The 24,074-nt window shown below is 39.2% G+C and overlaps 1 protein-coding gene across 1 annotated transcript in view; it reads right to left on the reverse strand.

Annotated features, from left to right (window-relative positions):
• Nucleotides 1–24,074, reverse strand: part of LOC124607272 (ATP-dependent RNA helicase abstrakt) — a 145,435-nt gene that overhangs the window by 24,475 nt on the left and 96,886 nt on the right. The window contains exons 6-10 of the mRNA XM_047139550.1: nt 20,210–20,343; nt 19,839–19,995; nt 17,785–17,865; nt 13,769–13,850; nt 13,363–13,494 (exon numbers count right to left, since the gene is read on the reverse strand). Coding sequence (XP_046995506.1) covers nt 13,363–13,494; nt 13,769–13,850; nt 17,785–17,865; nt 19,839–19,995; nt 20,210–20,343 — 586 coding nt within the window. The remainder of the gene's footprint in view (nt 1–13,362; nt 13,495–13,768; nt 13,851–17,784; nt 17,866–19,838; nt 19,996–20,209; nt 20,344–24,074) is intronic.

Raw genomic sequence — 24,074 nt, forward strand, 5'->3', positions numbered from 1 at the left:
CAGTGTTAGGTGGTAAATGGGCTAATGTTGGCAAGTCAGGCTGTATTGTCAGTGTCAGATGGCATGCCTGAAACTGATGAAACTTCTCCTGGTGAGTTGTTATAGTAGGTGGATGGACAAGTTTCATCACAGTGTTAGGAAATGGCAAGGGGATTGACATTAATATTGTCATCAACTTCACTCTTCTGGTTAATGGCAGACATCACTCTGGAGCCGAAACGTGGCCCATTTGCTTTTGTGTGTATCAAGTGCAGTGGGCTGTCTACTGGTTGGTGAATGAGAAGAGAGAGGAAAATTGGAATATGATGACGGTGTGTGTGTGTGTGTGTGTGTGTGTGTGTGTGTGTGTGTGTGTGTGTGTGTGTGTAGGTGGGTGGGTGGTTTGAGCTCTGTAATTAGTTTCTCAATTAGTTGACCTCTGGTGGCCTTGTCTGTACAGCCTACAATGGGTTGATGGTGTTGAATTCTCGGAGTAACAGAAAGTGTGGAAGTCATCCACTCCTATCAGACAGCTATTCCTCAGTACGTAATCTTTCTTTCTGGTGAGAAATACATGGGAATTCAGTAAGTAATGCAACACACTTTTTTCTTGCCAATATTGGTCGAAAAAAAAAGTGGTATTTGATGTGGGACATCATGGAATATTCCTGCTTCAGCGCCTACAGTATCATGAAGTGCACTCTTTGGGAAGCAGTACTTGGATGATGGGAAGGTTATTGGTGCAGCTCTGATGTCAACCAATAGAACAGTGCCAAACGGGCATACGGGCCCTCCCAGTAAGGTGGCGTGAGGCCATCACATTGAACACAGATTATATTAGGACTTTTTCCAATTCATGGCAAGTGATACAGCAACCAGTGATAAATGTTTTGAAGAAATCAATGGTCTTGGCTGCAAAAAAGACTTAACTGTTTCATATTTTGCCAATAATGTTTTATTTTCTTCCCAAGTTTAAGGCATCTTCAGACTGGCCTATGGAGTTATATTGATAAAATATGGTTTTACAGGCAAAAGAGTGGCGAATAACATGGTATATTTGTAATCTTGAATAAAATCAACCTGCCACTTATTGAACACCCCTCATAAATTGTGAATATTGTTACTTTGACAGACATCTGTAGGAGAAATAAACTGTTTCTGTTTTGCTGTTACTAGTTCATGGAACACATGTGAGTGTAACAGCATGCACATGTAACATTGTGCAGACACCTTCAGATGCTGTCAGCAAGTACATTGTTCTTATCATACTCATTCTTGTGGAAGAATGGTGATTCTGGGAAACTGGTCTCTTTGGATGCAGGCAGCTTCCCGCTGCAGGAACCGAGACTGTAACATAGCAAGGTAGCATTGTCCTTCTTATTCTTATACCACTACTGATGTTAATGTAATTTTTTTGCTTTACTTGATCTTGTTTTGTTACGAGAACATAATCGTTCATTTGGTTATTATAAAAACATTTTCTTTAAATGAATATTCATCATTTACAATACACACAAAACAAACCAAAATGAAATTTTCACAGAGTAGATGGTTGTGTATTTTTAAATTGGCATATCTCTTTTTTTTGGGTGGGGGAATAAAACAAAAAATTTATACTTTGAAAGTTATTTCTTTTCAAAAATTTTATGTGACTCCAGAAAATTCCAAACTTAAATAGTAATCATTTCCAAGTTTTGTAGCTCAGATTTTTCTTATTTAAAAAATTCTCAATTTCACTACCATAACTTGTTAGTTTGTTCATTATTCAGTTTGAAAAACTGAACTGTCTTGAAACTTTTTGGCAGGCTTTGGGATCCCTGGACATGTAGAAATCATTTTCATGTACTGGTACCTATCATTTTGCCTTTTTCTAGTAATACAGTTCTTAGTTAAACAGACTTGCTCCTTCACCTTGTGTACCTTTATGACTTTTAATTTTCCTGATTTTTATGTCAACATTCAAAATGTAATAACTATGTATGTCAACATTTTGTAATTTTTCATATTATGCTCATCAATAAATACATGTGCATAGCACTACAGGCAATCCAGGCCTAGCAACATACTAGTACACAATCTTTGTCACTCAGCCTGTAGCTTTCATCCCAATTCTACTGTCACTAAGTAAGAGTTAATTACCTGTGTTAACAGCATTTAATTACAAGTTCATTAAGAACATATAAACAACCTTAATGTAGTCATCATAATGTACAGTACATTTCAGGCCCAAATAGGTTAGTTTGCTACTACAGAACTTTTTGATATGGTGCCTGTGAATGTAATTTGTTCACCCGTTTTGAATGTTTTCTGAATATTTAGACTCTTACTTGTGACAAAAGCTGATCATAAAATAGGGCAAACTGATTATAAATACACATGAAGAGATCAGAAATTAATTACTGTGGTGTACATTATTTGACATTCATACAACAGATCCTTCAACCACTGGAAGACAACCATCACAAAGAGAATATGACACTACCAAAGGCTTAATACCAGGTGAGCAAACTTACAAGATGATGCTAGTAACCACTGCAGTTCAGTTGAATCAGGGCCAAGGATGGGAATTTGACACGGGCTTTTGTGGTAGAATACAAGAGAAAATAGACTGGGACCATTTTACTAATGGTTGTGGTGTGCCAGCTATGTGAACTATAATATCTATGTTCAGTTTCTACAATGTAAGGAAAAGATAGATTGCTACTTACCTTAAAGATGACATGTTAAGTTGCAGGTAGTGAATGAGTGAGTACTCATGTGAATCAATGTGTGTGTGCTTCTTTTTCTGGCGAAGGCTATGGCTGAAAGCTAATATGTAAGTGTCTTTAGTTGTGCCTGTCTGCAACTCAATGTGTCATCTGTACAGTAAGTAGCAGTCTATCTTTCCCTTACATAGTTGATATTCCTACTTGTAGTTTCCACTGTTGGCATCAATTTTTCACACTCAGGTGGAATTGGATGGGGCAAACTGAGGCAGATTTCATGTTGTACCTTCTTTTCCTTCGATCCCTGTGGTGGCTTTAACTCCCATAGATGGGACAGGGCTTTCAGCTTTGCTTCAAGAAAAGAAGAGATGTGTACCAAACTCTGTACAGATGCCTGTAGCTCTTTCAGCCACTGGCCGATGTTCTGTAAAATATGAGCTCTGTAGTGTTTATTGATTCATCTGTTACTCCTTGGTACAACAACTTCATATTTACTAATGAAAAACACAGTGTATGGATGCACTAGAGTAGTAATTTATTTAATGAACTGGTTTTTGGCTTACTAGTTCATCTTCAGACAATAGATATTGTCATAAAAGAGCATTCAGTACTGAAGAACAATCTTAAAAAAGATATTACACATACTATGCGTGATACAAAAACAGAGTAAAGGTCATCTTCAATACTAAGGTTATAATATAGTTGAAACTATGCGTGATACAAAAACAGAGTAAAGGTCATCTTCAATACTAAGGCTATAATATAGTTGAAATATATAAGTTAAACAGTATATAAATGTCAAGGACACATACCAAGAAACATTAACACAAAACACTGGAAAACTTATGTGCATGCAGGATAGTTAATGTCTTCTAATACGTTTCCTTTACAGTTATACATTGTTTAGCATATACATTTCAGCTGTGTTACAATTTCAGTGTCTGGGATGATGCTTATTCTATTTCTGTATCATCTTCTCTATGTGTAATATGTAACATCTTTTTCAAACTTGTTGATAAGTATTTCATCCTCTTTGACGACAGCAGCCAGTTATTGTCTGCAGAAGGCTTTGTAACCTAAAAACTGTTTCACTAATTAAATTAACATTGTAGAACATACATATTTTATTTTTTTCATTTAAAAATATTGACTTTGTTCATTTGACAGGGCAACAGTCTTAGTCTCTTCTGCCCTAGGAATCCAGATAGAGACTGAAGCTTCTCTAGTTGTCCTTGTGCAGTGGACTGAACATTATGAAGGGTTTAGGTGCCAAGGGACAACATCCCTTCTTTATTTGGGTTTCTAATCTCTCTAGTTAGGCTCATGTCAGTCACATAGTCTTGTGTCAATTACAAATTAAGACAAGATTAAATTTTTCATGTGTATTTCTGGTACTCTGTTATACCAAATGGTTGAGTATTTCATGATCCTGGATCTTCTCCTTTTTAGAGGTAAGGCAGGTTGGTTGACATGTAGAGTGGTGTCCCAGACAGTTGACTGCCCTGTGAATTATTCTTTTGTAGACAGAACCCTGTGTGGTAACATATTCCAAATGTCTGACACATCATAAGTGGTCTGACACCTCATAGTGGAGTGATGTTGAGCTTTATTGCATCAAATTATTTTGACCACAGACTTTTCAGGTGATTTGGGTACATTCTCTTCAGACTCAAGGACTAAGGTGCCAGTGCCCAATCTGTAACCCTCAATCCCATACCAAGTCTGATGAATGAAGTCAATATCTCAATGTTCTACCCGGTGTAGAAGTATGAAACCGGAATTTCTCTATAGAAGGTGCTAGCCATCAGTGTAGTGCCCATGAGACAGTGTCTGCTGTGCCATCTGCTTCCTGTAACATCTGATGACTAGTGTCAACATGCAGTAACCAAAGTTCCATACATTGGTTTCAAACCCGTAAACATGTTGAGTTTCGTGCCTTCAAACTAATATTTGTGGACAGCATTGGTTTTCTGTTATCATTTGAAGAAAACTGTTGCAGAATCACATCAAAAGCTTGTTGAAGCTTTCAGAAAACATGCTCTTGGGAAAACACAATGTTTCAAGAGGTTCGAAAAATTCAAAAGTGGTGATGATGACATGAGAAACGACAAGTGGGAAACCACTGAAAAAGATTGAAGACAATGAATTGCATGCCTTATTGGATGAAGATGATACTCAGACTCAACAGGAACACACGGAACAATTGAATGTGACGAAGAAAGGCGTTTCTCTTTGGTTGAAAACTATGGGAAAGGTGCAGAAAGTGGGAAAACGGGATACACATGAAATGCATGGAAGATAGAAACCAAATTGAAAGACCACTTGTGAAGTGCTGCTTGCCAGAAGCAAAAGAAAGTCGTTTCTCCATCAAATAGTGACGGGTAAGGAAAAATGGATACATTTTTAAATTCCTAAGTGTCGTGAAACATGGGTAAATCCAGGCATCATCATCCCTAGCAAGACCAAATCACTTTGGAAAGAAGACAATGCTCTGTGTTTGGTGGGATCAGAAGGGTGTCATCTATTATGAGCTGCTAAAACCTGGTGAAACTGTTAACACTGATCCCTACCAACAGCAAATGATTGATTTAAATCAAGCATTACATGAAAAACAACCGGAACATAGAAAAAGGCAACACAAATCATATTGCTCCATAACACCACCCCATCACACACAGCAAAATGGGTCATGGAAATGATCAAGGTGTTCAGTTGGAAAACACTAGAGCATGTGGCTTATTCTCCAGACTTGGTTCCATCCAGTTATCATCTATTTGCATCACTGGGACATGCTCTCGCTGAACAACACTTCAATTTGTATAAAAATGTACGAAAATGGCTTGCTGACTGGTTCACTTCAAAGGAAGAACTTTTCTGGCGTAGCATTCACAGCCTGCCGGAGAGGTGGGAGAAATGTATAAATAGCAATGGAGATTATTTTGAATAAAATATTGCTTTTCAGTTTCAAACAACAGACATGTAATTATTGCAACCAAATTCCATTTTCATACTTCTACACCTGGTAAGTTAGGAAGAAGCTCATTTTCAGTTTATTGTGAGACATTTTGATGAAAGATGAGTCCGTAGATATAGATCTAGATCTAGATCTAGATCTAGATCTACATCTACATCTACATCTACATATATACTCCACTAGCCACAAAGCGATGTGTGGTGGAGGGGACAATTCGTGCCAAAGTCATATTTCCCCTCCTCTGTTCCACTCACAGATCACACAAGGGAAAAACGAGTGTCTGAACACCTCAGTACGAGCTCTAATTTCCCTTATCTTTGAATGGTGATCATTGCGCGATTTGAAAGTTGGTCGTAATAATATATGCTTTACATCCTCGGCGAAGTTTGGATTTCAGAATTTAGTGAGCAGCCCCTTCCATTTACTGCATCATACATCTGCAAGTGTATCCCACTTCAAACTTTCTATGAGACTTGTAATGCTCTCACGATGGGTAAATGTACCAGTCACGAATCTTGCCGCTGTTCTTTGAACCTTTTCAATCTCTTGAATGAGATCCAACTGGTAAGGGTCCCATACAGACGAACAATACTCTAAGACTGGACGAACTAACATATTGTAAGCAATTTCCTTTGTTGAAGGGCTGCATCACTTCAGGATTCTACCAATAAACCGCAATCTACAGTTCGCCTTGCCTATTACTTGTGTAATCTGAACATTCCACTTGAGATCATTTCGAATAGTCACACCCAGATACTTGACAGATGTTACCGCTTCCAAAGACTAGGCATTTATTTTGTACTCATACATTAATGGGGAGTTTTGTCTTGTTATATGCAGTAGGTTACACTTACTAATATTGAGAGATAACTGCCAGTCATTACACCACGCATTTGTTTTCTGCAAATACTCATTGATTTGTTCACAAATTTCATGTGATACTACTTTCCTGTAGACTACAGCATCATCGGAAAACAGTCTAATGCTGCTGTCAATATCATCAACCAGATCGTTTATGTAAATCGTAAAAAGCCGCAAGTCTATTACACTGCTCTGGGGCACACCTAAAGTTATGCTTATTTCTGTTGAAGTCACCCCATTCAGGACGACTTTTTACTGCTCTCTGTCTGTTAGAAAACTTTCTATCCAACTGCATATGTCATCAGATAGACTGTGAGCGAGCACTTTTTGGAGTAAGCGACAGCGTGGAACTGAGTCGAACACCTTTCGAAAGTCGAGAAATATGGCATCAACCTGGGAGCCAGTATCTAGAGCCTGTTGTATATCATGCACAAAGAGGCCAGCTGTGTCTCACATGACCGCTGTTTCCTAAAACCGGGCTGGTTTCTGCAGATGAGCTTCTCAGAGTCTAGAAAGGTCATTATGTCTGAACACAAAATATGATCCATGATTCTACAACAAATCGATATCAGTGAAATTGGCCAGTAATTATGCACATCTGATTTTCTACCCTTTTTATAGATTGCTATGACCTGGGCCTTCTTCCAGTCCCGTAGAACTTTCCGCTGTTCCAATGATCTCTGACAGATCATGTTCAGTCCATTCATAGGAAATAATTAAAACTAGTTCATACCGAAACTGATGACCTCGGGTCAAGTAATATTCAAGTCCCTGACTGAACAGGGGCCTATTTCTTATTTTTCCATAGCTGTACTTAGACTGCAGATACCAGGAGGGAGAGCTTAGTTTGGCCATGCTTTCTGGACACCATGCATGTTGATTGGCAGTCTCTTGTTACACTCTGATGGTGCAACACCTCCCGATCGTGCTCTTGGCAGCTTGCCCGTGCAAGGCCACATGACTCGCATCATGGTCGGCCACATGACTCGCATCATGGTCTGCCACATTTCACCGGGGTGTGTATGAAAAGTGGAATTCTTATCTTGTGTTCAGTGTCACTGTTCTGTTGCAAGTTTGCTTAACACATGGAGTGCTACCGCATTTTTCTGTACCACCTTCCTGAGATGCGTCTCTTCAAGATGCTTCTATTGACTACAGATGTACAAACCTTATGCTGGACACCTGGTTCATCCTCCCCTTATCAGCACTTTGAATACTACTTGCAGTGTAACGTAATTAGCACAGTGAAGTGCAGTGCATACCAGGAGGGGTTTATTACTATTCCATCCCAGCCGTTTTGGCATTTCCCCTTTGCTGCCAAGCACACCTCTGAAGTGTGTTTTCCTGTGCTGCCAGACAACACCAAACAAAGGCTGTAAGCCATTCATGGTTCATCCTGTCCAGAGACTCCACCATGAGCGAGGGCCCTCCTTGATAAAGAGGTAATGGCTTGCTGAATTTTACCATGGTTGTTAGCTTTTGGTAATAGTATCTCAGAACTGGTCTGTGCGGCTCTTCCAGTACAACCTGCTGTTTATTGTCATCTTCCTTAACTAGTGCACTGCTTAGTCGTTAAGTAGCACACTGTTTAGGTACTTATGGCCCTTAGTAGCATAGAAGGGAACCTAAATTGTTTCTTCACTCATCCCATAATTCTGTAAGCATGTTGAATATATTTTGCAGTGTCCATTTTAAATACAAAGTCCTATTGGAGTCCTGTTGACAGTCGCATTTTTACAAAACACCCAGCTGAACCAGCTGTCCCTTACATGGAGTAAAATTATGAAATTAGATACAAGAAGACCAGTATTGTGGCACACGTTTCTAGGTCAGCACAATTAAGAAGTCTGTTGAATTAAGAATACATGAAAACCTTACAAATAAGAACCAAAATTTCAGTTTAGGTTATGTATTGCATGTAGCACCATACCAAAACTGATACCAAAACTGGCCACATTATATTCAAGCCCCTGACTGAACAGGGACCTATTTCTCATTTTTCCATAGCTGTACTTTGACTACAGTTAACATTCAAATTGAACTACTCAAGTTCTCTTTTCTGGCCTTCTTTCAATGGAACATCAAAGGACATGAATGCTACTAAGGTGAAAATGCTCTAACTGAAAATTTTATTGGAACATAAAGAAATGTACAGTTTTGGTGTGGCCACCACCAAGTACAAAATTGAAGTATTTCACTGCAAATCATTTGCCCTGAAGTCACTCATTATGATTGGAAGTATTCTTCTTGGGCATCACCCTGTCATGGCAATGACTAACTAGAATCATAGGTATTTGGACTAGACACATGCATATGTACAACATACACTGGAAGTTCACCATTCCTAAATGAGCAATGCAGTACCTGTACAGTCGGGGGGCCGTGACACTACAGGTATATGACAACTGCTCCTGACAGGCTGGTCATTGTGATGGTTACTGGCCTTAACACTGATCCATTCAGGTGGAGGGCATTCAAGGTTCTAATGTATTAAGAGCATTGCAGATACGTAAGTTGCCCTTCATGTTATATAAAATTTGTAGATAATGACAATGTAATCTGCTGAGGGCTATATATGTTTTAAACTGAAAGAGCTGTAAGGGCATTTTAGCCATCTCAATGCTACGACTTGTCATTTCCAATGCTTAGTCATCTATTTTGAGAACCAACATTATGCAGCAATTCTTGGATTGGTCTCCTTTTAGTCAGTTCTTATGACCAACAGGAAGTGAGATTGGCATATCTTAGCTCCTGGTCCTACACTGGGTTTCAGCCAAATAGATAATCCCATTTTGGAGCTAAGGATTTCGACAACTTATCTGATCTTTTGTTCAGGTGTTGCGTGCAGCGAACTTAAACCACAGTAGAACATATTGATGATATCTTGCACCTTGTTACAGTTGAGTTTCACATCTAGTGCCTGGAATAGATACTTATTTTTCTATCCTTGTCCTAGGATTTTGTGAAATATGTGTCCACTGACAAATCAGATGGCAGCAGGGTCTTAATAAACTGGGTGCTAGACACAAGACGTAACCTAAACTGAAACTGTGACTGCTGTCTTCACGGGTTTGCCACTGGATCACATTGTGCAAATTCCACAATATTTCCTCAGAACTACTGTCCTACATCTTTAGGTGGTTCAACCTCGCCCTTGGTTCAACCTTGCTGGTTGCTAGGTACAACTGACAGTATCCACGTGTCGATGCCCCATTTCTACAACACGCATGTCAAGAATGCACAGGTGCAGAAATCACGCATGCGCAATGATTTGCAGATAGATGGTGCCATACTCAAACGCCTTCTGCCAAAAATCGCAGAGTGGCTCTCCTGCACTTGCGCTGTATGCTGTGTTTACTTACTGTGTGGCCAGATGTTACTCAATAAAAATCGCACTAGACGGGTCTGTTATCGAAAAATCTTCATTTTCACATCGTAATTTTATAGCAGCCAACACAGGATTCCAGGCTGTGCTCAGTTGAAATCCCGCATCCCTGTTGATGAGATTATTGGCTGTATGGATATGTATTGCTTCCTTAATTATGCAATCCCAGAAAGAAGATGCTGCGGACAAAACTTCCGTCTTTTCATAAATCATGTGATGTCTTGTATTCAAACAGTGTTCCGCAATTGCCGACTTTTCCGGTTGATGGAGGCATGTATGATGCTGACGTTCATCGCAGCATTCTTGTACTGTGCAACATGTCTGGCTGATATATGCTGCCCCACACTGACAAGGAATCTTGTACACACCACTTTTACTCCAGCCAAGATCATCCTTAACTCAGCCCAACAGGTTTCGCAGTTTTGCAGATGGTTGAAAAACACAATTAAAAAAAAAAAAATGCCATATCTTCCAAGGCCTCTTCCAATTTTTCATGACAAGGCACCAAAATACGGCAAAAAGGCCAAAGTGGTGGGTGTCTTTGTATCCTTGTTCTGTTCCATAGATTGAAATCGCTTGGGCCTCTCTCTCTCAGATTAAAATCATGACGCTTAAATCAAGATTTTTCTATAACAAACCCTTTATAACATTGGTCTAGTATGGTTTTTAGAGAGTAATGTCTGACCACACTGTTAGTAAACACAGAATACAGTGTACTTGTAAAAGAGCCGCTCTGTGATTTTCAGCAGAGGGCATTTGAGTATGGCACCATCCATTTGCAAATAATTGTGCATGTGTGATTTCCACACCTGTGCATTCTTCGTGTGCATATTCTAGAAATGGGGCATCAACGTGCGGATATCGTCAGTCATACCTAGCCACCAGCAAGTTCGAACCACCTGAAGATGTCGGATAGTTGCTCCGAGGAAATATTGTGGAATTTGCACCATGTGATCTGGCGGCAAACTCGTGAAGACTATTTATAGCACATCAGCTGGGAAAGCTTGTAGAGTCATATTTTGGTTGTCTCCTTAATTCAACAGACTCCTTAATTATACTGTCCTAGAAACTTGTACCAAATACTGGTGTCTAAATTCATAATTTTACTCCTTGTAGAGCTCAGATAGCTGACTTACTTGGCTGGTTCAGTTGGGTGTTTTGTAAAAATGCAACTGTCAACTGGACTCCAATAGGACTTTGGACTTAAAATGGACAGTTCTCCTAAAATCTATTCAAGTTGCTTACAGAATTACGGGATGAACATGTAACTAATTGTTACAGCTAAACTATGCAACAGGGTGGTGATTACTAAGAAACTCAACTCATGAAAAGCTTCATAAGTGTTAATTTAGAATGAAACTTCAAGCTAATACTAATTAATTATTAAAATGCCTTTTCATTTTATTCTTTAGTGAACCACTGTATAGTTAAGGATCTGATAATTTCATTGTAAAGAAAAGAAAGCTGCAACAATTGATGTAGTAATTTTAAGCTGACTCTACAAAGTCATAAACATATGCATCACTTATGTCACACTCCCATCCCCATGCCACATGCATCATCTCTCTGTGGAAGACACAGGTGCATGATCAGTTGGATTCTTCCATCCGGCACATCTTATTCCAGTTCTGTCACAGGCTTCCTCTGTTCCATCAGAGGCAGGGCTACTCTTGAAAGCAGCCATGGCATACACCAGCTCTGCAACAATTTCTGCACAGTGTTTTATGTGTGCATGATGGCCAACCAACCGTGCACCCGAATGAATGGCTATTGCCAAACTGTGGCCAAGAGTGGGGTATACCATCCTGTGGCAAAACAAACTGATGGTCACAACATGCTCGATTACAATTGGTACTTCACAACCCATGCCACCCTCGCAGCAATTGCAGCAATTTTGTTGAACTAAATAGATAAGAGTTAGTCCTGCAAAACATCGTCCTTTCCTGTAATCCTCCTGCCTCAGTCACTGCTAACTCCCAGCCCCAAACCCATCACCATCCTTTCCTGGAATCCAATTTCATTCATCCTGCAACCACACTCTCTTCCTCACAGTCTCTCCTTCCATATTCTCTGACCACTCCTCAACCCACTCCCCTACGTCGTTGTACGGTGCATGAAATCACTGGAGCCAACACCTGTGTGTCACATCCCTATCCCGCACACCTGCAATGTCTCCCTTCCACACTCCTATTCTGTACACATACTGCCTCTGTCTGAACTATCAGCTACCCTTCCCCAGTCTTCCCTCATGCCTCCTTTATGCCATCGTCCACTCCACCTGACACAACCTTCACACCAGTTTACCTGTGAAGTGCAGTCCCAGCATTATGTATTCAGGTGGCACAATGTTGGTAAACTGGTGTGTGCGTGTGTGTGTGTGTGTGTGTGTGTGTGTGTGTGTGTGTGTGTGTGTGTGTGTGTGTGTGTGTGTGTGTGTGTGTGTGTGTGTGTGGGGAGGGGGGGGGGGTAAGGTGGGGGGGGGGGGGGGGGGGTTGCATGCGCACACGTGTGCCTGCGTATGTACATGTACTCTAGCTCGAAAAAGGACTAGTCCAAAAGCTAGCAAGTTTTCAGACTGGTGCTGATTCAATACTTCCATTATTTAATGAGTTATTATCTTTATTTCTAAATATTTACATTCGGCCAAAATTTTCCACACCATATTTGTATCACTTCTGAAAGAGGAAATTGTTGGGATCAGATTAAGAAAAATAAAAGGAAAACTTGCTAGCTTTTGGCGTTGTCCTCTGATGAGCTCCAGTACAGGAAAACACATACAAACTCTCACACACGCATACATACACCTGTGAAAGGTCTTCTTGGTGAGCGGGAGCTAGTCAAAAGTGTTGTTAATTATCATAGTTCAGTTTATATGGTGGCCTGAGTTTGTTAGCAGCCATATGATTTTCCCAACTTCCATGCAATAAGCCCCCCTGTTTATATCGAATGTTCTACACTTCCTTGTGTATGTATTGCACGTCTATTCAAAAAAGTGATGAAACCTTATGCATCGAGAGAGAGAGAGAGAGAGAGAGAGAGAGGACAATGGGTTTGGTTCTTATGCAATGGCATACATTCAGTTAGATGAAACCAACGACATGCAGTATTTCTGCCTCAATTATAAGACACAGGATTATTGCAAGAACATTTGCAACACCAAACTGATGACCCCCCCCCCCCCCCCCCCCCCTTTGCCAGCGCCCACACACAGTTCTACATTTGAAGGTTTCTTCAGTCTACACTGCAATTAACCTATGTTGCATCGTTCAGGAATATGGCCTGTAGTAAAGCTGGGGTAGAGGAATCAGTTGTCACCATTTCCATACAACACACTATGGGATTGGACAAAATGAATAAAATGTGAGCAAAACACATAACAAAGTTTTACAAGAAGTAGATATATCACACAATCTTTAAAGTGTAATAATACTGACTTTCACTTAACGCATTTGAAATACCTGAATAACATTCATTGAAGCTGCACCAGCTCGGCCCACATTAATTGTAACTGGCTTCACAAGTGCTGACCGGGCAAAATTCTGTATTTTTTTTGGCATTGTAGCTGAGAACAGCAGTGTCTGCCTTTGCCCCTACAAAGAAAACAATAACTCCAGTTTATAGATTACCCCAAGGCTGACAAAAAATGTCGCCCAAAAATGATTTTAATATACCATTTACTGTTTAATAACGAAATTAACCTCATACAAATGTATGAGAGTAAGTTCATTTTTTTTAATATCCAATATTTCTTCCAGTTCACAAAATTTATATTCTCAACAAAACACTTTAATCTATTTTTTTTTACTCATGTTACTTATTTAATACTTGTATCATGGTATTTCTTTTGTTAAATAATTAACATACCTTGAAAAATGAGAAAATTGTTCTGACATCTTCTTCGAATCCCATGTCAATCATCCTATCAGCTTCATCCATGCACAAGTATCTGAAAGTGTAACAAAAGCTCTACATTAATTCTCAAGTTAGGAGTGCAATCAGATGGTTACATTGCTTTTGCTATGCTTTGAATGTGTTTTGTCAGGAAGGAGGACGATTATAGAGTTTAGCTCTTTGCTGATGAAGTGGTAATTTGAGATGAAGCAGAAATACAGATTCAATAGAGAGGGTGTAGGAATCTAACTGTAGCCTTCTAAAAATGAATCACCCAGGGAGCCATCCTTTTCAATGAATGATATGGTAAAGAAACTGCCAAATGCTAGAAAAGGGCAGGGTGACCAAGCATAGAAAGGTCAGCTGCCACTAATAAAGTGAAAAACACTGTCCTGCTTGGCTTCTGTTGAAAACTACTGGAAGCTATGAGGCTACAGGCAGAAGTAATTATTAACAGTTTGGGTCATGAACTGACAGTACAGTATGATATGAGAGGGAATCCAAAAAACCAGAATTATTTTTTAAAAGCTACATATTTTTAAACTGTTTAAAAAAACAACCTTATCCCCTTGAAAACAACACTACCCCCTTCAAAATACTCTCCATTACAACTAATACATCTGTCCCACCAATGCTTCCACTGTTCAAAACATTTTTTGTAGTCATCTTTAGAAAGGGCTGACAGCTCCCTCATTTTTTTTTCTCGACTTCTTCAATGTTGTCACAAGGTGTCCGTTTATGGCCCTTTTCACGTGTGAAAATAAGAAAAAGTCTCATGGAGGCAGGTCAGGCAAGTAAGGTGCATGGCATTTGTAGCCAAAAACTGTCTAACAGAGATGGCCTTATTTGCAGCTGCGTTGTTGTGGTGGAAGAAGAAGTCTCTTGTCTACCACAAATTGAGTCTTTTCTGATGAACACTGTTGTGCAATCTTCTTGAAACTTCCAAATAAAAGGTCTGATTGACAGTCTGATCTCAGGGAACACACTCTGAACAATGCAGGCAGTTGATGGATGTCCAGAACGAGGTTTGCCATCAATCGATATGTTGCCATTTTTAAACTGAGCAAACCACTCGTACACTTGAATTTTTCCCACAGTGTCATTTTGGTAAGCTGTTTTAAAATTAAAATAGTTTCAGCAGCACTTTTACTGAGTAGAAAACAAAATTTCACAGCTGCACACTGTCACTTAATCTTGCCATCATAAAAAACTAAACAGAAACAAAACAGCGTTAGCAAAAACAATAACTGCAGATGAACAGAACACGCCAAGTCGAAAACACGGGGGGCACTGAACTGGAAATGAGTTCGCTACACAAACCTAACGGCAGAAATGTGTACTACACAAGCTCCGCCCATAGCAATTTTTATTTATTTATTTTATTTTTTATTTTTTTGGGTACCCCCTTGTACAGCACAGTGAAATACAGTTTCTACTTGGTGTGTATGTTTCTATCAATAGGTTTGCATCTATGCTAGTTGATGACTGTAACAACTATGCATTTTGTTGATAAACAGGAATTTTGAAACTGAGAGTTTAATTAATTGAGATGATAATCCGTATCCAGTTTCCAACTGCCCATCAATGTGAAGAATTCTGTTCAACAGAAGGACCTAACAGTTTGAAAATCATTACTCTTGAATACAAGTCCACTGCCTTAACTACAGTGCAGTGAATGTGATCATGTGCTCCTGATGCAAAGTGATAAAATGAGGTGCTGAGACCATGGTGACAAACTCCAAATACAGGTGTATAAGCCCCTCTCTTATACACACTGATCAGCCACCAAGCTGCTATCAATATAAGCCCATCCAGGTGATAGCAGTGTCACCTGGCGAGGAACAACTGCTAGTCAGACACACGCATGGTGCATGTAGTATTACTGAGCATGCTGTCCATGAATGGAATGTGAAAGGCATGCGATCTATCTGAGTTTGAGCAAGGGTAGATTATGATGGCCACATGCTCGGTATGAGCATTTTGGAAACTGCATTACTTGTCAGATGTTTGAGGAAATCTGTGATGATTACCTCGTACATGTGGCATAACCTAGGTGAAACCACATCCAGATGTCATTGAGTTGGGTGGGCAACTCTCACTACGGATGTTGAACGTCAAGACTGGGCACTTTGGTAAGACAGGACTGGTGACAGACTGTGGTGGAAATAACATAAGACTTTAACGCTGGGCAGAGTACAAATGTGTCTGAACACACAGTGCACTAAGCACTCCTAATGGTAGGCCTCCGCAGTTGACGACCCATGCATGTGCCTATGTTAACCACAACATCAGTAACTGTGACTGAAATGGGCACGTGTCCACCCAATACCTTCTTCGTCATGAAGATGGGAGGGTGCAAATCTGTCATCTTCCAAGGGAACAGCTCTTTGACACCTGTACTGCAGGACAGAGGGAAGATGGCAGCAGCTCCATTATGCCCTGGGGAACTTTCACGTGGGCATGTATGGGTCCAACGGAGCTTGTGCAAGGCACCATGATGGCCAAGGAGTGTTGTAAACTGGTTGCAGACCACATATACCCCTTCATGATGATCTTTTTTTCCTAATGGCAGCAACATTTTTCAGCAAGATAATGCACCGTGTCACAAGGTCTGGAGTGTGATGGAGAGTATTTTAAAGGAATACACTGCCATTTGACAATTTTAGTGTTTATTTAAGTACAACCCAGGATATGATCTTTTATGCCATTTTATAGTGTTTGATTTTTTGTCTTTAACATATATTGCAGGACACTTAACATGTTGTGCCCAATGTTGGTCATAAATTAAGAAAAATATTGGCACCCCATGAAATGCCAAACATAAAATCACTATCTTGTAACATATCAGTAAATAACTATGGGAGCATGTAATATTTTGTAAAAACAGGCTTACATTGGTAAATAAAAGATGAGCACATGTCCTTAAAATGTAATGACAGTGAAATCAAAGAGTTCTTACATTGTGTATTTACATACAATAACAATGTATCCAGCAAAACTGTCTGTGCGCTACCATGCCTTACACGGTGATCTAAGCATGCTCATTACCAACATGACACATCGCAGAGCATTTCAGGATTTATATGTTGAAAGGCTTCTCAATATATTTACACAATTGTTCATCACTCTTGCACTGACATTGAACCACATAGGACTTGATTATTGCTCATAATAGTTGTCTAGCATTGTAATGTATGGACAGGTATCTTGATGATGTCCCAGCTCACATAATAAAGTGGATTTCTTTCCAAATTTTTACACTTAATGGGGATTTTTCCTAGACCAGAGAAACCACGTTCCTCCTGTGTGAATTGTGATATATCGCACATTTATCAGAAAATAACACACTTGAGCAAGACATAGCATTAGGTAATTGTGCCAACAAATCACTACAGACTGCAACTCCCTGCTCTATGTCACCGTCAGATAATTCATTCACAAACATTGACCTAAATCTTTTCATTTTCACATCTTTTTAATGTGTTCAGGAATTGTTGACTATGGTTCTTGAGATTCAGCTGCTCTTTTGAAAGTGAATGTCACTGTAGACGGGTCAATCAACTGAGCAATAGAGCACAGGGACTTTTTGGGCACTCTGTATGTACATTTGACACGTTGTCTCTCCCCCTCTCCTTTTGTGTGTGTGTGGGGGGAGGGGGAAGCACGCAATTGTGTATCCTCACTGCTCACTTTTGTTTTTGCACACACCCACAGCTCCAAGACTTGTCTATATAGTACATGGTTTCAATTTCTCACATTACCATTTATATGGATTTTGTATTAGTGTACCAAATCTGTTAAAAAATGCATCACCTCTTAGACTTGCACAGTACTTCCATACATACACCAGTTAAGAACAATTTTATGCAGAAAATACTATGAGCTGTGTAGTAAAATTCACCTGTTAATGTTCATGATAAATAAGGCAGAATTAATTAGATGAAAGTTACTTTCAAAAGTTTAAAATTTTGTACATTATAATAATTTACCTGCAGACATCTAGTCGTACCATTTTCTTGTCTAGCATGTCCATGAGACGACCTGGAGTGGCCACCATGATATGTACTCCTCTGCAATGATGTAAAAAGTTCCAGCTTTAAGTTTCTTTTGAAATCAAAAATATAATTTTGTACACAGCTTTTGCAAATCAATTTACAATGTACAAAGTGGAATGGAAGCCATTCCCACACAATGACTGTATCATAAATATGATACCAGAACACATGTAATATTTAATACCTGCTCGTTCATAGCCTATTACTTATTGTGCATCAAACTATTCCTCAAACATTATTATGAAGAAGTTGTAAAGACATCCTACTTCAAGATTTATAAACGTGTGGGGTTCTGTTGCATCCAAGTCACTTTTTACATATTTTATTTAAAAATTAAACATGAATTTAGATTAATTTTTTGTAACACTGAAAAGAACCACATTAAACTTTATTTCATTGTTTTCTTAATATCCCTTGTACATATGCCATTTTTGGTGAATACACATATTGGTACAGTTGTAAGGTGGATTTCAAAGCAATGAGATGTACATAAGAACACTTAGGCAGCAGATGAAAGAATGCATTCAAAACATAAAAATAAATATTTTTGTTGTTATAAAATAAATATTGTATTTAATGAAAAATCAAACACTGATAAAATTTTTTTCATTACAAAACCTATGTGTAGTATATTAACTTAATTCAGAATGAGAGTATCTGAAGAAGATTGATGACAATGAATCAATGACTGCATAGATAAAACAGTGTTGTAATGCTTGTTCCCAATCATTTTGTAGAAAGTTGATATTATTGGAATATAATACAAAGAACTGTTCATTTTCATGGTTAAATGAAAACAAAACATTACGAGTGATAAGATAATGAGAGTGAAAAATGCTGAGAAGAGATAAAGCTAAGTAGAGACAAAGGGTTAGGTGGTTCCAGCACAATAGGATTTGCTGGAACAACATGTTCCCTGTAAAAGGATAATGTTTTACTGACAGATAGAGAGTTATATGAATGTGTTTTGTCTGTTTTTTTCGACATGTCTGAAAGAACAGACACCACAAGAATTCCACAGCTGTGATATATATTAATGTAACTGAATGTGGAGGGGGGCGGGGGGGGGGGGGGGGGGGGGGAGAAAAGGGAAGAAACTGATGATATCAGCTGCATTGGGACTGTGCACGGGAATCAGTGGTGATGAGTGAAAATGTGTGCTGGACCAGGACTTGAACCTGGGATCTCCTATTTACTAGGCACTTTTGTTAACCAGTGCACCATACCGACACAGTGTTTAACGCAAATGTGTGAACATGTCCGAAAGAACAGACACCATGCAGGATCCGCAGCTGATACTTATTATGTAATTGAATGGGGACAGGTGGGGTGGGGTGAGGGTGGGGGGGGGGGGGGGGAAGGAAAGAGATCTTCTGCTTACAGGACAGTTGCATTAACCACTGCACCATCCAGACACAGTGTTTCTGGCAAATGTGCAGACTATCCCAGGATGTTCCCTGGCTGGCTCACATTCCTACCTAGTGCCAACTATCTTCAGTCCCAGTCCATGTTTCCATGCTCACAAATTCTAGATTTCCACTGGTGGTCAAAAGAAGTGTGCATCCGCCCTGAAGGTCGTGGATTCATGGCCCACCAAAGTGAATCAATTCTATGAATGTTTGGTGTCTGTTCTTTCAAGCAGGTCTGACTACAGGACAGGAAGCCGTTCTGAGCTTACACTTAAAATTAAAATTGTGAACAAATGCCTTACAAATGCCCTTCAGAAATGAGGAGCCATGGCATATAATACAAGGTCACAGTTTGACAGTATTCTAATTTGTATTTTCCAGAAGCAGTGAGAAAAGTGATGGAACAGTACATTTATATTGTGGAATGCAACTTTCAAGAAAACAGCCTCAGAATGTCATCTTAGTGGTCAATGAAAATAACTGGAGTGTGTAAACAGAACTACAGTTTCATTGTATATTGCATGATTTCTGACTAAAGTAATCTTTTAATAGGATGGAACAAACAACAGGTGGACTTACTTGCTAATGATCTCAATAGATTCTGCGACTGGTACTCCGCCAATAGCAAGACAGCATCTGATTTCTGGTGCACCATGTTGCTGTAGTGAAGAGCAGTAGTGTGTTATGATATCATGTGTTTGTTTTGCCAACTCACGTGATGGGCATATTATCAAGCCTGTAACATATACAGGGTAAAAATAAGTATATAAAAAATAAAGGAACTGTGTTATGCTCTGTGAATGAGAAAACTAACATCAGTAGCTGTATTATGTATAGAGGAATGCTAGGTTTACATCTCTTTAGAAATAAGCTTAATGTTGAACAATCAGGATATCATGCAATGATGAAATGATTATACAACCCATTAAGGGCATAGTCTATTTCCTTACCATAAGGTCCCTCATTTTTGATAAAGGGAAGGCGAGTCTCCTGTTCCAAGCAGAACATTATTAGGGGCAGCACAAATACCAGTGTTTTCCCACTACCAGTGAATGCAATACCAATCATGTCACGCCCAGACAACCTGTAAAAGAACAACAACAAATGTTTAAGAAAAAAGTGATAAACTTCTGACCTAAAAAGTAGTGGAGCTCATATACCTCTAGGTATAGAAAGCTTGGTAAAATCTGAAATTGACAGCAGGAGGCTTTTGGGGTGAATCTAGGAATATACTGAAAGGACAGGCTAATTTAAATGGAGATGGTTGGTATTTTATCACAGTGGACAAGAAACTCAAATCCACCACTATAGAAATTAAAGCTGCATGAGAGGTCAACTATGCAAGTCAATATCAAGGGTAGGCACATATGAGGGTTGGAACTTTAATAGTGGCAACTATTTATTTACAGCTCATACAAAATGTTTTACTGACCTTCAAAGTAGTCACCAGAATTGTGTATAATCCATTGCCAGTGATGTGGAATTCGTAGGATACTCTTAGCAGTGCAAGTTGTGTTGACAGTTCGAGTGGCGTGGTCTATTACCTGACAAATTTGTAGCAGTTTTGAAGCGAATGCCTGAAGTGTTTCCTTCAGTTCAGAAATCAAATTGAACTCCCGAGGGCTAAAGTCAGGGGAGTGCTGTAGGTGGTATAGCACTTAGCAGCTCCATCACTCAAACAAATCAGTAACAGCTTGCACTGTACGTGCTTGAGCATTGTCCTGCAAAATGATGGTCAGGTCCTGCAGAAAGTGTCATCACTTCTGTCTCTAAGCTGGTCATAGGTTGCGTTCCAAAAATGATCTCCTCAACACAGATCTATGGAACGAAAAAGTAATCCAATCTAATCATCAGATGTTGTCGTTAATCAACCTACTTAGGATAGATTATCTGATTTTAATGAATGATTACAATTTAACTGGAGGAGCAAAGAATTTTGCCAACAAGTTAAAAATTAGTACTTGGATTTTGGGCATCCTACGGCAGATGGTGTCTATTTTTCTGATGTACCTGGTGTTTAAAAGATTACTGATAACCTGGCATTAACATTTAGAACATTGATTCCTTACCAAAAGGACAGTTATATTTAACTATGCATTTATATTTCATATTTATATACCTCAAAAGAAAAATTCAGAGTTGGAATTAAAATCCATGGAGAAGAAATAAAAACTTTGAGGTTCACCGATGCCACTGTAATTCTGTCAGAGACAGCAAAAGACCTGGAAGAGCAGCTGAACGGAATGGACAGTGTCTTGACAAGGAGGATATAGGATGAACATCAACAAAAGCAAAACGAGGATAATGGAATGTAGTCAAATTAAATCGGGTGATGCTGAGGCTGTTAAATTAGGAAATGAGACGCTTAAAGTAGTAAATGAGTTTTGCTACTTGGGGAGCAAAATAAATGATGATGGTCGAAATAGAGAGGATATAAAATGTAGACTGGCAATGCTAAGGAAAGAGTATCTGAAGAAGATAAATTTGTTAACATCGAATATAGATTTAAGTGTCAGGAGGTCGTTTCTGAAAGTATTTGTATGGAGTGTGGCCATGTATGGAAGTGAAATGTGGACAATAACTAGTTTGGGCAAGAAGAGAATAGAAGCTTTCGAAATGTGGTGCTACAGAAGAATGCTGCAGAACAGTGAAATACTAAGAAAGTACTTTGGACAACTGTTCAACTGTGAAGAACCGAACTGTAAACTAAAATAATTTTCAGTTGTTTGTTGTTGTGGTCTTTAGTCCAAAGACTGGTTTGATGCAGCACACTCCATACTACACTATCCTGTGCAAGCCTCTTATCTCCGAGTAACTATAGTAACCTACATCCCTCTGAATCTGGTTACTGTAGTCATCTCTTGGTCTCCCTCTATGATTTTAACCCCCCCCCCCCCCTTTTGCCTTCCCTCCACTACTAAATTGGTGATCCCTTGATGCCTCAGAATATGTCCCACCTACCAATCCCTTCTTTTAGGCAGGTTGTACCGCAAAGTTCTCTTCTCCCCAATTCTATTCAGTACCTGGTCTACCCATCTAATCTTCAGCATTCTTCTGTAGCACCACATTTCAAAAGCTTCTATTCTCTTCTTGTCTAAACTGTTTATCGAAATGATGGTAATCCCAAAAGTACGGTCTCCTATTTTTTTATAAGTACATAGACCTGTTTATTTCTAAAATGGTTTACATCAGTTTAAAGCTTGAACATTTAGCTATTTTTTGACATAATCACCATTTCTGTCATTGCATTTTTGTAGACGCTGTGGCAGTTTTGCATGCCCATGTCACACCAGCTCGCCGCCATGCTGTTCAGAAAGTTATGAACCTCTTCTTCCACGTCGTTGTCGGAGCTGAATCACTTTCCGGCCAAATGTTCTTTTAACCTAGGGAACAGGTGATAGTCACTGCACACCAGGTCAGGACTATAGGGTGGGTGGGAGAATATGTTCCACTGAAACTGTTGCAGGAGAGCAACAGTTTGCCGAGCAATGTGTGGGCGAGCGTTGTCATGGAGATTGTGTACACCCTTGCTCAACATTCCTCTTCTCCAGTTCTGAATTGCCCGTTTCGAGATTTTTCAGATTCTCACAGTACCCTTCAGCGTTAATTGTGGTCCCATCGATTCAGCTCCGACTACGAGATGAAAGATGAGGTTCATAACTTTCTGAACAGCATGGCGGCAAGCTGGTATGACATGGGCATACAAAAACTGCCACAGTGTCTACAAAAATGCATCGACAGAAATGGTGATTATGTCGAAAAATAGCTAAATGTTCAAGCTGTAAACTGATGTAAACCACTGTAGAAATAAACAGGTCTAAGTACTTAAAAAAAAAAAAAAAAAAAAAAAAAAAAAAAAAAAAAAAAAAACTCGTTCTTTCAGAAAGGACTTCCTGACACAAATTTATAGTTGATGTTAACAAATTTCTCTTCTTCAGAAATGCTCTTCTTGCCATTTCCAGTATACATTTAGTACCATCCCTACTTTGACCATCTTCTGTTATTTTGTTTCCCAAATAACAAAACTCATTTACTACTTTAAGTGTCTCATTCCACAATCTAATTCCCTCAGCATCACCAGATTTAATTCGACTACATTCCATTATCTTCATTTTGCTTTTGTTGATGTTCATCTTATATCCTCTTTTCAAGATACTGTCCACTCCGTTCAACTGCTCTTCCAAGTCCTATGCTGTCTCTGACAGAATTACAATGTCATCAGCAAACCTCAAAGTTCTTATTTCTTTTCTCTGAACTTTAATTACTACTCCAAATTTTTCTTTTGTTTCCTTTACTGCTTGCTCAATATACAGATTGAATAACATCAGGGAGAGGCTACAACCCTGTCTCACTCCCTTCTCAACTACTGCTTCCCTTCCGTGCCCCTTGACTCTTATAATCTGGTTTCTGTAAAAATTGTAAATAGCCTTTTGCTCTCTGCATTTTACCCCTGCCACCTTTATAACTTGAAAAAGAGTATTCCAGTCAACATTGTCAAAAGCTTTCTCTAAGTCTACAAATGCTATTAATGTAGGTCTGCCTTTTCTTAACCTAACCTCTATGAGAAGTTGTAGGGTCAATATTGCCTCACGTGTTCCTACATTTCTCCAGAATCCAGCCTGATTTTCCACAAGCTCCACTTCTATTAGTTTTTCCATTCTTTTGTAAAGGATTTGTGTTAGTATTTTGCAACCGTGACTTATTTAACTGATGTTTGGTAATTTTCACACCTGTCAGCATCTGTGCACTTTGGTATTGGAATTATTACATTTTTCTACAAGTCTGAGGGTATTTCGCCTGTTTCATACATCTTGC

Source organism: Schistocerca americana, chromosome 3 (assembly GCF_021461395.2).
Source record: "Schistocerca americana isolate TAMUIC-IGC-003095 chromosome 3, iqSchAmer2.1, whole genome shotgun sequence".
NCBI lineage: Eukaryota > Metazoa > Arthropoda > Insecta > Orthoptera > Acrididae > Schistocerca > Schistocerca americana.